The sequence below is a fragment of the Rana temporaria genome, chromosome 7, assembly GCF_905171775.1.
Source record: "Rana temporaria chromosome 7, aRanTem1.1, whole genome shotgun sequence".
Lineage (NCBI taxonomy): Eukaryota > Metazoa > Chordata > Amphibia > Anura > Ranidae > Rana > Rana temporaria.
This window is the reverse complement of record NC_053495.1, coordinates 164560023-164573883: the sequence shown is the minus strand read 5'-3', so window position 1 is coordinate 164573883 and position 13861 is coordinate 164560023. Positions and strand designations below refer to the sequence as shown.

The 13861-nt window shown below is 45.6% G+C and overlaps 1 protein-coding gene across 1 annotated transcript in view; it reads left to right on the top strand.

Moving 5' to 3' along the window:
- The window catches only part of BRINP2 (BMP/retinoic acid inducible neural specific 2), a 419477-nt gene that overhangs the window by 52811 nt on the left and 352805 nt on the right, over nucleotides 1–13861 (top strand). Inside the window, exon 2 of the mRNA XM_040360364.1 lies at nucleotides 3903–4198. Within this exon, the coding sequence (XP_040216298.1) occupies nucleotides 3954–4198 (245 nt within the window). The 5' untranslated portion in view covers nucleotides 3903–3953. The remainder of the gene's footprint in view (nucleotides 1–3902; nucleotides 4199–13861) is intronic.

Here is a 13861-nt window from a genome sequence, read left to right as displayed (position 1 = left end):
TGCATTGTCTTGCAGGTTTTTTTTTTTTCCTTTTTTTTTTCTTAGAGTTTACAATCACTTTTAAATTATGTGTAATAAAATGGAATGGCAAAGGGAAAAAGTACTGAACACAAGAAGAAAGGTGCAAAAAGGAATAGAAAGCCAAGACACCAGCTGAAATCTATCAGCATAGGGCAACCTATTCATGGCTGCCCTACGTGCGACTTATGCACCTTTTTTGCAAAAAGCATCACACGTGTTTGTAATGCGCGTTATGTCGCATTTTGTTGCATGACACAATGTCACAGCTCCTACCCACATTTTGGTGGCCATTAGGAATTAATGTCACAAGCTTAATGGACTTTTTGAGGCTTTTTTTTTCATGTGTTTCCTAAAATGCACGCAGGAAAAACACTTATTTCTCCCATGACACAAAGGTGTAGATGGGGCCTTAATGTCAGGTTTGTTCTAATATATTGAAAGGTCAATTTACAATTCACTTCCATATAATTACTTCTCTTTGTACTCGCTCTCTTGCCTTAATTCTGTTAAACCGTGTTTTGGATGATTTATTATATATTGGATATGTAAATGTATTATAAATTCTATCTATTTTAAATGGTATATTCTTTGGGGTCTACTTATAAAGCACTGAATGTCTAATTTATCAAGAGTTTGCCATTAATGTAATGACTAATCGTTTGCTTTGTTTAAAAGCCCATTTGCTACCACTGTTTCCTAACTCCAATCACCCCTTTAAAAGAAACAAACTAACATTTGGACTTGTTCATGTTCCTGTAATTGATACATTGACCAATTCACTGAAACAATTTGCCACATTCATTTGGCACTCAGAATGGACAAGAGCTCCGACTTCTCATAGAGATCAGCATTGTGCTTTTAGTTCACATGTATTAAAGAGTTTTCACATATCCAAGATCCCTTAAAGCTGAGCTCCAAGCAAACATCAAAATCACTAATCTCCAAACTGAGGCCCAGGGTGCGAATGTGGCCCTTCATTGCCTTTAATATGGCCCTTGGGGCACTATTCCTCATATTGACTCCTATATTGAGGCATAATACCCACCTCTAACACCAACAATGGGGCACTATTCCTCCAACTAACACCGACAGTGGGGAGTTATTCCTCCCACTAACACAAACAATGGGGCACTTTTCCTCCCACTGACACCAATGACGGGGCATGATTCCTTCCACTGACACCAATGATGGGGCATGATTACTCCCACTGACACCAATAACAGGGCATGATTCCTCCCACTGACACTAATCATGGGGCATGATTCCACCAACTGACACCAGTGATGGGACATGATTCCTCTCACTGGCATAGCTCCAAACTGTCCCTGATTTTGAGGGATTGTCATTGATTTAAAATAAAATATGACAGGTATTGTGATAGAAGCAGTAGTAGTAGTAGTCTCTAGAAAGGCAGTATCATTGTAATTGCTGGCCAGACAGATCTATGACCCTGGAAAGAGCAGCCACCATGGGCGTCCGCAAGTAGGGGCAAGAGCCCCCCCCCCCCCCTGGAATCAGGAATCGGCAAGGTGTCTGCCATAGACGTGCACATGGGTTGAACACGCCTGAAATCTGCACCCTGTACATAGCACATGCCTGGAATCTGCACCCTGTACATAGCACATGCCTAGAATAAAGTCTGCAGTTTCTCCTTAAAAAATAAATACTTGTGAGTTTCGGCTAAGCCCATCATCTTCATGACATTGTCGAAAGGGGACGGAGCATGGGTGACCTTAAAATGATGCCCCCCCCCCCTGAAAAAAGTTCTGCGGACACCCATGGCAGCCACGTCTTTCCTAAGTAGCAATGGATCTCTCACTAATTATTTTGACTCTTGCCTCTTTTAGAGCAGTCAAAGATACCTTGATTGATGGACAATGAATCTTTCTTACATTGTCCACGCGTAGGTTCCACCCAGCTCTTCTGCAACAATCTACAGCAAGAAGACCCTATTCAAGCCCAGCTTTCTCCAGATATCCTATCCAGCAGACAGCTTATATTTGTGGGCTTCCAGCACATGATACAGGCTGAGGCAAGGCCGGACTAGAGATCCTTCTAGACACATTATGTACTGGCAGAAGCCCAGGATGGACAGGACACTTTGGAAATGTGCCCCAAATATTTGTCATCTTCCTAAACTGTTTTTTTTTTAAAAGGGGCCTCAGGGGTTGGTTGGTTCAAATAAATGTTCTTCTTCTGACAGAGATAACTGGAACCTCCTTCATGGTAACAGGCAGAAGAAATCAACACACTGATATAGGGAGAACTAGCAGAACCCAGAAAAACATGTAGATACAGCCTAGCAACAAACACACTACAGTATATATAAAGTCGTAGCAAACCCAAATCAAAAATGTAATATATTGCAGCTTAGCAATCCTTAGATCAGTCTCCAAACTGTAGCCCGTGGGCCGGATGTAGCCCTTAGATTGTCTTTATCTAGCCCTTGGGGAACCATTCCATCCACTGACACCAGTGATGGGCCACCATTCTTCCCACAGACACAAATAATGGGTCAACATTAATAAATTATTCAGAGAATGATTGGGAGTAAGTGCTGTGGTCAAATGAGACCAAAATTGAGCTCTTTGGCATTAACTCGACTCGCCGTGTTTGGAGAAAGAATGCTGACTATGGGCCAGATTCACGTAGAATTGCGGCGGTGTAACGTATCGTAGATTCCGTCGGACATGTTTGGTCGTCTGTACAGACTCACCGTACATGTCCGATCGGCCGCCATCCCTCGCATGCTTCGAATCACTTCGACGCATGCGTGGAAGCATTGAACTTCCAGGGCCTCGCACGTCGCCGCGATGGCGCGGCCTCGTCACCGCGTATCGTGTACGCGTGGATTTCTGTCTGATGGTGTGTACAACCATCAGACAGAAATCTCCGGACGGACATGTCCGCTGAAAACGGTCCGGCGGACCGTTTTCAGCGAACAGTCCGTCCATCTGTACGAGGCCTAAGAGGTACGGATAGGAGATGAAGCCCCAGTGATTTTAAATCCCCGGACCGATGAATCAGTGATCTGATGCCTGACAGTGGGGGTGGCGGAACTCTGGTACAGCTGGACCATGGGGGAGGGGGGGGGGTCCAGTGTAAGTTCACTTTATACATTTTCTGTAAAGGTGAACCTACACTTTAAAGGATATAATCTATGGTCACAGCATACACTTTAATTTTATAACATCAGCAGTGTAGTAACATTACAAACAATAGATATTTTTGACAATCCAATATAAGCTTACTTGAAAAATCACCTTTCAGGTTGTGAGTTCTGCCTGTCTGTTGGCAATCTCTTACAATAACTCCCTGGATTCCCTGCATGCTTTGCAGTTTCCCCTCTGCTCTTTACTTTCCATTTCTAAGGACTACATATCCCATGGTACCTTGCTGCCTGCAAGCTGTGATTCCTGTACTGACTCCGCATCCTGAAACTCTTCCTCTCAGCACCTCTGTAGTTCAGAAGACAGGCTCTGTGAAATGTGTGACACTACAGTGCCTACTCCAAGGGCATAATGACTACATGTCATAGCATTCAGTGAAGTAAATGTGTGGGAATCTTCACAAATTACAAGATCATTCAGATTAATAGGAGTAGGCTAGAAATGATTGAAATGCAATGTGGAAATTAATATATGATTTTACATTTTGACCATAGATATGCTTTAAGTCCCTAATGCTTTATAACTTGGTCGGGTACAATATCACATTGGATAGTTTTGCAGAATGTGGAACGGAATGAAGTTGAATGAAAATTGAAACACATCAGTGAATAAAAAAGTTGTATATTTCACCATCTAAAGTATGTAACTTATGATGAGTATAGTTTGCATGTAGCTTACCCCATTGTTCTTCTTTTTTTTATTTCCTTCCAGGGAGAGAGGCTGTGAGGGGGAGAATGAAGCATTTCGCTGCGTACGAGAAGCATGAGGTGGCACCTGTACACCCGCTCTGATTGGGCATGGATGGTGCTAACTTGGCTGTCTGTAATGCTGTGTTTGGCATCCGCCACAGCCACAATTCCTAGGCAGCATGGCTCGGCTACGTCACCTGGGCAGTCATCGCTCGACTGGTTGCTTAGTAACAGGGGTCCCTTCCATCGGTCCCAGCAGTATGTGGACTTTGCTGAGCGTTACCAACAAGGGTATACCACCAGGTATCGAGTGCACAGGTGAGTGTACACGATTGAATTTATTTTGTGTGCTAAAACTAGATGATGAAATGTGACGTAAATGTACCTTACAATGTGTTACAATGATTTCCTGGTTCATTTTGCTACAGAGTTAAGGTAAGGTAATCTAGCTTGTCACACACCATATTGCCATGGAGGACTGAGGTCCCATTTGCGTTTTGGGTTCATATTTTCTGAAATCCGTACCATTTAGAAACAGCAAGGGAATATGTGTGCCATTTTTATATATGTCTTTTTTAATCTTACCACAATTAAGGCATACACAAACTTAAAGCGGTGGTTCACCCTCCTTGACATCATTATACCATTACATTCGGCATCGTAGCGCGAGCTACGGTATGCCGGTCTTAAATTTTTAATCCCCGTACTCACTGTGCTATCGATCATTGAAGTTTCCGACTCCTGCGGGGAATGGGCGTGCCTATGGAGAGGGAGGATGATTGACGGCCGGCTCTGGCACGTCACGCTCCCCGAAGACAGCCGGAGTAGGTCTCGGCTCTTCACGGCGCCTGCGCACAGGCTATGCGCAGGCGCTGTGAATAGCCAAGCCTATTTCGGCTATTTCCGGAGGAGCGTGACGTGCCAGGGCCGGCCGTCAATCACCTTCTCTCACCATAGGAACGCCCATTCCCCGGAATCTTCAACGATCCATAGCACGGTGAGTACGGGGATAAAAAATGTAAGACCGGCATACTGTAGCTCGCGCTACGATGCCGAATGTAATGGTATAATAATTTTTTTTTTTTTTAATAGGTGAACCCCCGCTTTAAGGTAGTACACACATATGTTTTAAATCACAACAAAATGGGCTTTATGGATATGCTCAATTACAAATTATTAAGATTGATTGTCTGCAAAGGTTCTCTTGTACAGTATTCAGGTCAGTGGCATCGCTAGGGGGTGACTTCTGGGGCCATAGTCCCGAATCTGGGGCCCATAGCCCCAAGTCTCTGCAGTGGTCCCAAACTTCTGGGCCGCATGACAGAGCCGAAAAGCCGGCGAGCAGCACAGGAGAGCGGGCAGCAGCATGAGAGGGGCAGCCGGCGGGACACAGGGGAGAACCGGAGAGCGGGCAGCAGCATTAAAGAGACAGTCGGCAGGACACACAGGGGAGCAGAGAGCGGACTGGCAACGTGAGAGAGCCAGCCATCATATATTATATGCATGTGTACTGTATGCCTGCCCAAGCATATGACTTTCTTTACTTTGCTGCTATGGACTCTAGCCCCAGATCTTTTGTAGACCAAGTAACACCCCTGATTCAGGTCATGGTATATCTAGTAGAGGTTACATACATTCATTACTGGACTGTAATGTTGAAGACATTTCGTAGCTTGTCCAAGCCACTTCTTCAGTTCCAACTGATGTTGGATCCAAGTGGCTTAGATAAGCTATGAAAACCTCAGTTAAAATTCAAGAAGTATTTTGAAAGAGCTCCAAAACATCAGTTAGAACTAAAGAAGTATTTCTGGATAAGCTACGAAATATCAGTTAGAAAATAATATAAAAAAATATTTTCTGGACAAGCCACGATACAGCAGTTAGAATTGAAGAAGTATTTCCAGATAAAATATTAAACATCAATAACAGTTAGAACTGAAGAAAGTGGCCTGGATGAGCTACGAAACATCTTCAACATTACAGACACTCTCCCGTTGAATGTAACTAACTACTACCAGATACAGTAGAATATTGGTTAGTTTTTGTACTTTAAAAGCTAGCCGTAAGGGCTCTTTCACAGGGGTGGCCCGTTCAGGTCCGCCTGCCAGTTTTTTAGACGGACCTGAACGGGCGCTCCGAGCTCCTCTATGCGCACTGACATCCGAACCGCTCCGATCCGCCAAAGTGTGAAGGAAGAAAAACCTACTTTTCCATCCGTCTGGCGGATCGGATCGGGTGAACACGGACAGACGGTCCGTGTTCATCCGATCCCCCCATAGGGGAGAGCAGAGAAAAGACAGGGCAGTCCCTGCACAGTGTACGGGGACCGCCCTGTCATCTGCCGGCTCAGCGGGATCAACGGAGCGATCCCCGCTGAGCAAGCGGAGGTTCACGGGGCGGATCATTACTGATCCGCCCCGTGTGAAAGGGGCCTAACTCTCTGCACCATTAGGACCTCTTTCAGGTTTCCATAGTCATCTGTGTCCCAGTTGAGATTTTCCCTCACTTCCTATCGGCACAGGAAGTGATGGCCAGTCTCTCCAAGGAGGACACAGGCAAAAACAAAAACACATTATTAGTAGAGTGGGGAAGGGTTAAAAGTTTTGACAGTTTCTTTTTATTATTTTTGCCACCTATGCCCTTATGATATTTAGTTCTAAATATTCATATTTATATAAATTTTGGGAGTATCAACCTGAACCATGCTTCCTAGTTAGTCACCGACCTTAAAGGGGTTGTAAGGCTTTTTTTTATTTTTTTTTAAATAACAAACATGTTATATTTACCTCCACTGTGCAGTTCGTTTTGCACAGAGTGGCCCGATCCTTGTCTTCTGGGGTCCCTCGGCGGCTGTTTCGGCTCCTCCCCGCAATAACTAACCCCCTTCATGCGAAGCTCTCTCCCAAGGGGTTAGCTTACGGGCACGCTCCGGTGATACAGCCGGCAGCTATAGCCGCCGACTGTATAACTCGGCCCTGCCCCCCGGCGCGCCACGTCATTGGATGTGGCCAATGCCTGCGCTGCTATCAATCTATCCAATCTAGGCAATCAACGGCCAGACTCCGTTTAAAAAAGGACGTCGGGGCTAGGTTCAACTGTAGGAACACATTGGGCCAGATTCAGAGAGATCGGCGTATCTTTTGAGCGGCGTAGCGCATCTGATTTGCGCTACGCCGATGTAAGATAGAGAGGCTTATACTGTATTCACAAAGCACTTGCTCCCTTTCTTGCACCGGCGTAACGTAAATTGGCCGGCGTAAGCCCGCCTAATTCAAAGTAGCAAGGCAGTGGGCGTGTAGTATTATAATGAAGCGTGACCCCATGTAAATGCATGGCCCAACGAACGGCGTATGCGCGCGCATGCTCAGATTTACGTCGCAAATACTCCCTAAGATACGACGGCTCAATGCGTACGACGTGAACGTAACTTACGCCCAGCCCCATTCACGTACGACTTACGTAAACTACGTAAAATCCGACGGCATTTCCGACGTCCATACCCTAAACGACTTAGACCAGCTTTTTGGTGGTTTAACTTTACCCCCGGAAAAACGCCTTACGTAAACAACGTAGATTACAGCAACGGGTGCAAGTACGTTTGTGAATCGGCGTATCTTGCTCACTTACATATTCGACGCGTAAATCAACGGAAGCGCCCCTAGCGGCCAGCGTAAATATGCACCCAAGATACGACGGCATAGGAGACTTACGTCTGTCGTATCTTGGCAAAATAACTAGGATTATATTATTTGTAAAGAATCTGTTAGAAATAAATGCAGACTGTACAGGAGAGGTCAAAGCTAATATGACCGAGGCCAGTCTATCCGCCAAAATCTACTATAACCTTTTAAGCCATTGTTAATTACCAAAATAGGTCTATAAATTTGGTGGAGTAAATGCTTAAAGTAAAGGGTAAAAAAACGATCTGGGCCAGAAACGGTGGACCGTTTAAGGGATTTAATAACATGGACTACTTCTTCCTCGGTGCAAGGGACGTTAAGCGTGGGCCCCTGAGTGAGTGAAAATGTAGGGGAGGGACAGGGCCGTCATCAGGAATTATGGGGCCGTTTACATAGGTTCAGGCATGAGCAGAGAACCGGGGGGGGTGCTGCCGCCTCAAATTGAGAAGTGGGGGGGCTGCCTCGAATTGGGGGGCGGGTGCCGCCACTAATTCAGATAATTAAGAAGCGGGGGGAATTGAGAAGCAGGGGGTGCCACGAATTGGAGGGCCTTTAATAAAAAGAAAAAAAAAAATATATATATATAGAAAAAAAATGAAAAACATTATTTTTATAAAAAAAAGGGGGGGGGGCGTTGCCATCCGGGGCCCTGGGGACCTCTGGGCCCTTTAATAAAAAAAAAAATATATATATATATACAAAAAAAATGGAGAGAAGGGATGGGGTTGTACAGCAATATGGAGGAAATGTGTGTTCAAATTGACACATGGACCTCCACTGCTGACTCTGAACCCATATATACAGTACATACGGTATACCTTGCTGCACTGAACTGGCTGCATCATGATGTGCGTTGAATTGGCAGCTTAGCACTGACCATCAGTCTGCAGTCCAGGTGTCAGTGTATAATGCAGTGTTAGCAAGCAATGCCAGTCACACAGGAAGCTGGAATCTCAAGCAACACTCCTGACAGAATTCCGCTTGGCTTGAACTGTGAGCCATGCACTGCATTCTGATCAGCAAGTTTGCGGATTGCATAAAAGTAAAGCAGTGTGCACAAGAATCGGGTATTTATAGATCTGTACACATGGAGGATTTGCAGCTGCAGAGACGGGGGATAGGGCCGTGTAGCAGTTCACAATGAGAGACTGAAAAAAAAAAAAAAACAGCAGTGACAAGGACAGGATCTGCAATTAACTGAGCGACACAAGCTCTGCGACAGCTCAGTGCACACATCGCATTGGGATCAAATGTTAATGTACATAAGGAGCTGATAATCGCAGATCAGTGCACACATGGGGGTGATAATCACAGATCAGTGCACACAGGGAGGTGATAGTCACAGATCAGTGCACACAGGGAGGTGATAGTTACAGATCAGTGCACACAGGGGGGTGATAATCACAGATCAGTGCACACAGGGAGGTGATAGTCACAGATCAGTGCACACAGGGGGGTGATAATCACAGATCAGTGCACACAGGGAGGTGATAGTCACAGATCAGTGCACACAGGGGGGTGATAATCACAGATCAGTGCACACAGGGGGGTGATAGTCACAGATCAGTGCACACAGGGAGGCGATAGTCACAGATCAGTGCACACAGGGGGGTGATAATCACAGATCAGTGCACACAGGGGGGTGATAGTCACAGATCAGTGCACACAGGGAGGTGATAGTCACAGATCAGTGCACACAGGGAGGTGATAGTTACAGATCAGTGCACACAGGGAGGTGATAGTCACAGATCAGTGCACACAGGGAGGTGATAGTCACAGATCAGTGCACACAGGGAGGTGATAGTTACAGATCAGTGCACACAGGAAGGCAACAGTCACAGATCAGTGCACACAGGGAGGTGATAGTCACAGATCAGTGCACACAGGGGGGTGATAGTCACAGATCAGTGCACACAGGAAAGCAACAGTCACAGATCAGTGCACACAGGAAGGCAACAGTCACAGATCAGTGCACACAGGGGGGTGATAGTCACAGATTAGTGCACACAGGGGGGTGATAATCACAGATCAGTGCACACAGGGGGGTGATAGTTACAGATCAGTGCACACAGGGAGGTGATAGTTACAGATCAGTGCACACAGGGGGGTGATAATCACAGATCAGTGCACACAGGGAGGTGACAGTCACATATCAGTGCACACAGGAAAGCAACAGTCACAGATCAGTGCACACAGGAAGGCAACAGTCACAGATCAGTGCACATAGGGAGGTGACAGTCACAGATCAGTGCACACAGGGAGGTCATAGTCACAGATCAGTGCACATAGGGAGGTGACAGTCACAGATCAGTGCACACAGGGAGGTCATAGTCACAGATCAGTGCACATAGGGAGGTGACAGTCACAGATCAGTGCACACAGGGAGGTCATAGTCACAGATCAGTGCACACAGGAAGGCAACAGTCACAGATCAGTGCACACAGGAAGGCAACAGTCACAGATCAGTGCACACAGGGGGGGGGGTGATAGTCACAGATCAGTGCACACAGGGGGGTGATAGTCACAGATTAGTGCACACAGGAAGGCAACAGTCACAGATCAGTGCACACAGGAAGGCAACAGTCACAGATCAGTGCACACAGGGGGGGGTGATAGTCACAGATTATTGCACACAGGGGGGTGATAATCACATATCAGTGCACACAGGGGGTGATAGTCACATATCAGTGCACACAGGGGGGGTGATAGTCACAGATCAGTGCACACAGGGGGGTGATAGTTACAGATCAGTGCACACAGGGAGGTGATAGTTACAGATCAGTGCACACAGGGGGGTGATAGTCACAGATCAGTGCACACAGGAAGGCAACAGTCACAGATCAGTGCACACAGGGGGGTGATAGTCACAGATCAGTGCACACAGGAAGGCAACAGTCACAGATCAGTGCACACAGGGAGGTGATCAGTGCACACAGGAAGGCAACAGTCACAGATCAGTGCACACAGGGAGGTGATAGTCACAGATCAGTGCACACAGGGGTGGTGATAGTCACAGATCAGTGCACACAGGGAGGTGATAGTCACAGATCAGTGCACACAGGGAGGTGATAGTTACAGATCAGTGCACACAGGAAGGCAACAGTCACAGATCAGTGCACACAGGGAGGTGATAATCACAGATCAGTGCACACAGATGTGGTGATAGTCACAGATCAGTGCACACAGGGGGGTGATAGTCACAGATCAGTGCACACAGGAAAGCAACAGTCACAGATCAGTGCACACAGGAAGGCAACAGTCACAGATCAGTGCACACAGGGGGGGTGATAGTCACAGATCAGTGCACACAGGGAGGTGACAGTCACAGATCAGTGCACACAGGGAGGTGATAGTCACAGATCAGTGCACACAGGGAAGTGACAGTTACAGATCAGTGCACACAGGAAGGCAACAGTCACAGATCAGTGCACACAGGAAGGCAACAGTCACAGATCAGTGCACACAGGGGGGTGATAGTCACAGATCAGTGCACACAGGGGGGGTGATAGTCACAGATTAGTGCACACAGGGGGGTGATAATCACAGATCAGTGCACACAGGGGGGTGATAGTTACAGATCAGTGCACACAGGGAGGTGATAGTTACAGATCAGTGCACACAGGGAGGTGACAGTCACATATCAGTGCACACAGGAAAGCAACAGTCACAGATCAGTGCACACAGGAAGGCAACAGTCACAGATCAGTGCACATAGGGAGGTGACAGTCACAGATCAGTGCACACAGGGAGGTCATAGTCACAGATCAGTGCACATAGGGAGGTGACAGTCACAGATCAGTGCACACAGGGAGGTCATAGTCACAGATCAGTGCACACAGGAAGGCAACAGTCACAGATCAGTGCACACAGGGGGGGGTGATAGTCACAGATCAGTGCACACAGGGGGGGTGATAGTCACAGATTAGTGCACACAGGAAGGCAACAGTCACAGATCAGTGCACACAGGAAGGCAACAGTCACAGATCAGTGCACACAGGGGGGGTGATAGTCACAGATTAGTGCACACAGGGGGGTGATAATCACAGATCAGTGCACACAGGGAGGTGACAGTCACATATCAGTGCACACAGGGGGGTGATAGTCACAGATCAGTGCACACAGGGGGGTGATAGTCACAGATCAGTGCACACAGGGGAGGTGATAGTCACAGATCAGTGCACACAGGGAGGTGATAGTTACAGATCAGTGCACACAGGGATGCGAATAATCTTGGACTAATAGAGTTAGGTTTAGGCACATTCAACCGCAGGTTCGATAGACACAGATCGCTATTGTCACCGGCATGTCAAATCTTCTATCCATATCGAACTGTTGTCGCAAAGAAACAAAAATAAAGCATTTTTCATGTTGGATCTTTCGGATTTCGAATTCTGCACACTCCTTATCGTTTGTTAAAACTAACACAAAAATCTTAGAAAATCGGATGAAAACAAATGCACATGTCTATTGACCAATGGCCAGGCAATCTACACCACACTGCGCATGCGTTGGGCAATCCACACCACATTGACCAAAGGCTGGGCAATCTATACCTCACTGTGTATGTGCCAGGCAATCCAAACCACACTGACCATGCCGGGCAATCTACACCGCACTGTGCATGTGTCAAGCAATCCACACCACATTAATCATGGTCCAGACAATCTACACCACACTGACTATGGGCCAGACAATCTAAAGCACAGTGTGCATGTGTCAAGCAATCCACACCACATTGACCATGGACCAGGCAATCTACACCAAACTGTGCATGTGCCTGGAAATCCACACCATATTGCCCACGGCCAGGCCATTTTAATTAAAAAATAATAAAAATAAAAGTTTTTTTAATTTAAATCAGATTTTTATCAAATTTATTTTAATAACATGCTTTTGGAGTAAAAATCTAAAGATGGTTTTCTATTTAAGATACATTATTAATGTAGTTTATTCAGCATGAAATGGAGCTTAGTTATGTAGCATGAGGCTGTATATTCTGCAATGTTTAACATATTTTTTTTTTGGTAAACTCATTCAATGAATCCAAGCTCTGCAAGCTGAGATAACATTCATTGCATTGATGCATTCACACAATTTCACAGTAACCATGAGATAAAACAAAGTTCAGGAATATTCCTTTATCCCATTGTTTTGCAAATCTATGTACACTACAAACTGTATAACTGAATCGATTCTGATATCGCTGTTTTACTAACCTGACAGCTTATTATTCTAAATAGGAAACCTTCATTTTGTTTGCAAATATTAAAGAGTCTAACTACCAGCATAAGAATAAGTCCTTACATTTAAAGAGCACCAGTCATTTCAGAGTCATCATGGCAGCGCCTGTAAGCGGGCATCCACTCACCTGCTGCCGTCACGTCCCTCACCTTATTGTGTCACTGCTGCATCACCAGCCATCGCATTAACCACTTCAGATTTTACCCCCTTCCTGACCAGAGCACTATTTGCGATTCGGCGCTGCGTTGCGGTAACTGACAATTGCGCGGTCGTGTGACGTTGTACCCAAACAAAATTGACGTCCTTTATTTCCCACAAATAGAGCTTTCTTTTGGTGGTATTTGATCACCTCTGCGGTTTTTATTTTTTGCACTATAAACAAAAAAAGAGCGTAAAAATTTTGAATATTTTTTTACTTTTTTGACATAATAAATATCCCCCAAAAATATATATAAAAGAAACAAATTTATTTCTCAGTTTAGGCAGATACGTATTCTTCTACATATCTTTGGTAAAAAAAAATCACAATAAGCGTATATTGATTGGTTTGTGCAAAAGTTATAGCGTCTACAAAATAGGGGATAGTTTTATGGCATTTTTATTATTATTATTTTTCATTAGTAATGGCGGCGATCAGCAGTTTTTATCGTGACTGCGACAATATGGCGGACACATCGGACACTTTTGATACTATTTTGGTAACATTGTCATTTATACAGTGATCAGTGCTATAAAAATGCACTGATTACTGTGTAAATGCTACTGTCAGGAAAAGGGTTAAACACTAGGGGATGTTGAAAGGGGTTAAGTGTGTTAAGTGTTAAGTGTGTCCTAGGGAGTGATTATAAATATGGGGGGCTGAGCTACAAGTAACACGACAGTGATCACTGCTTCCGATGACAGGGAGCAGTAGATCAGTGCCCTGTCACTAGGCAGAACAGTGAAATGCCTTGTTTACACAGGCATCTCTCCATTCTGACGCTCTGTGTCACGATCGCGGGATACCGGTGGACATTGAGTCCACACTTAACCCCTTCATCGCCCCCTAGTGTTTAACCCC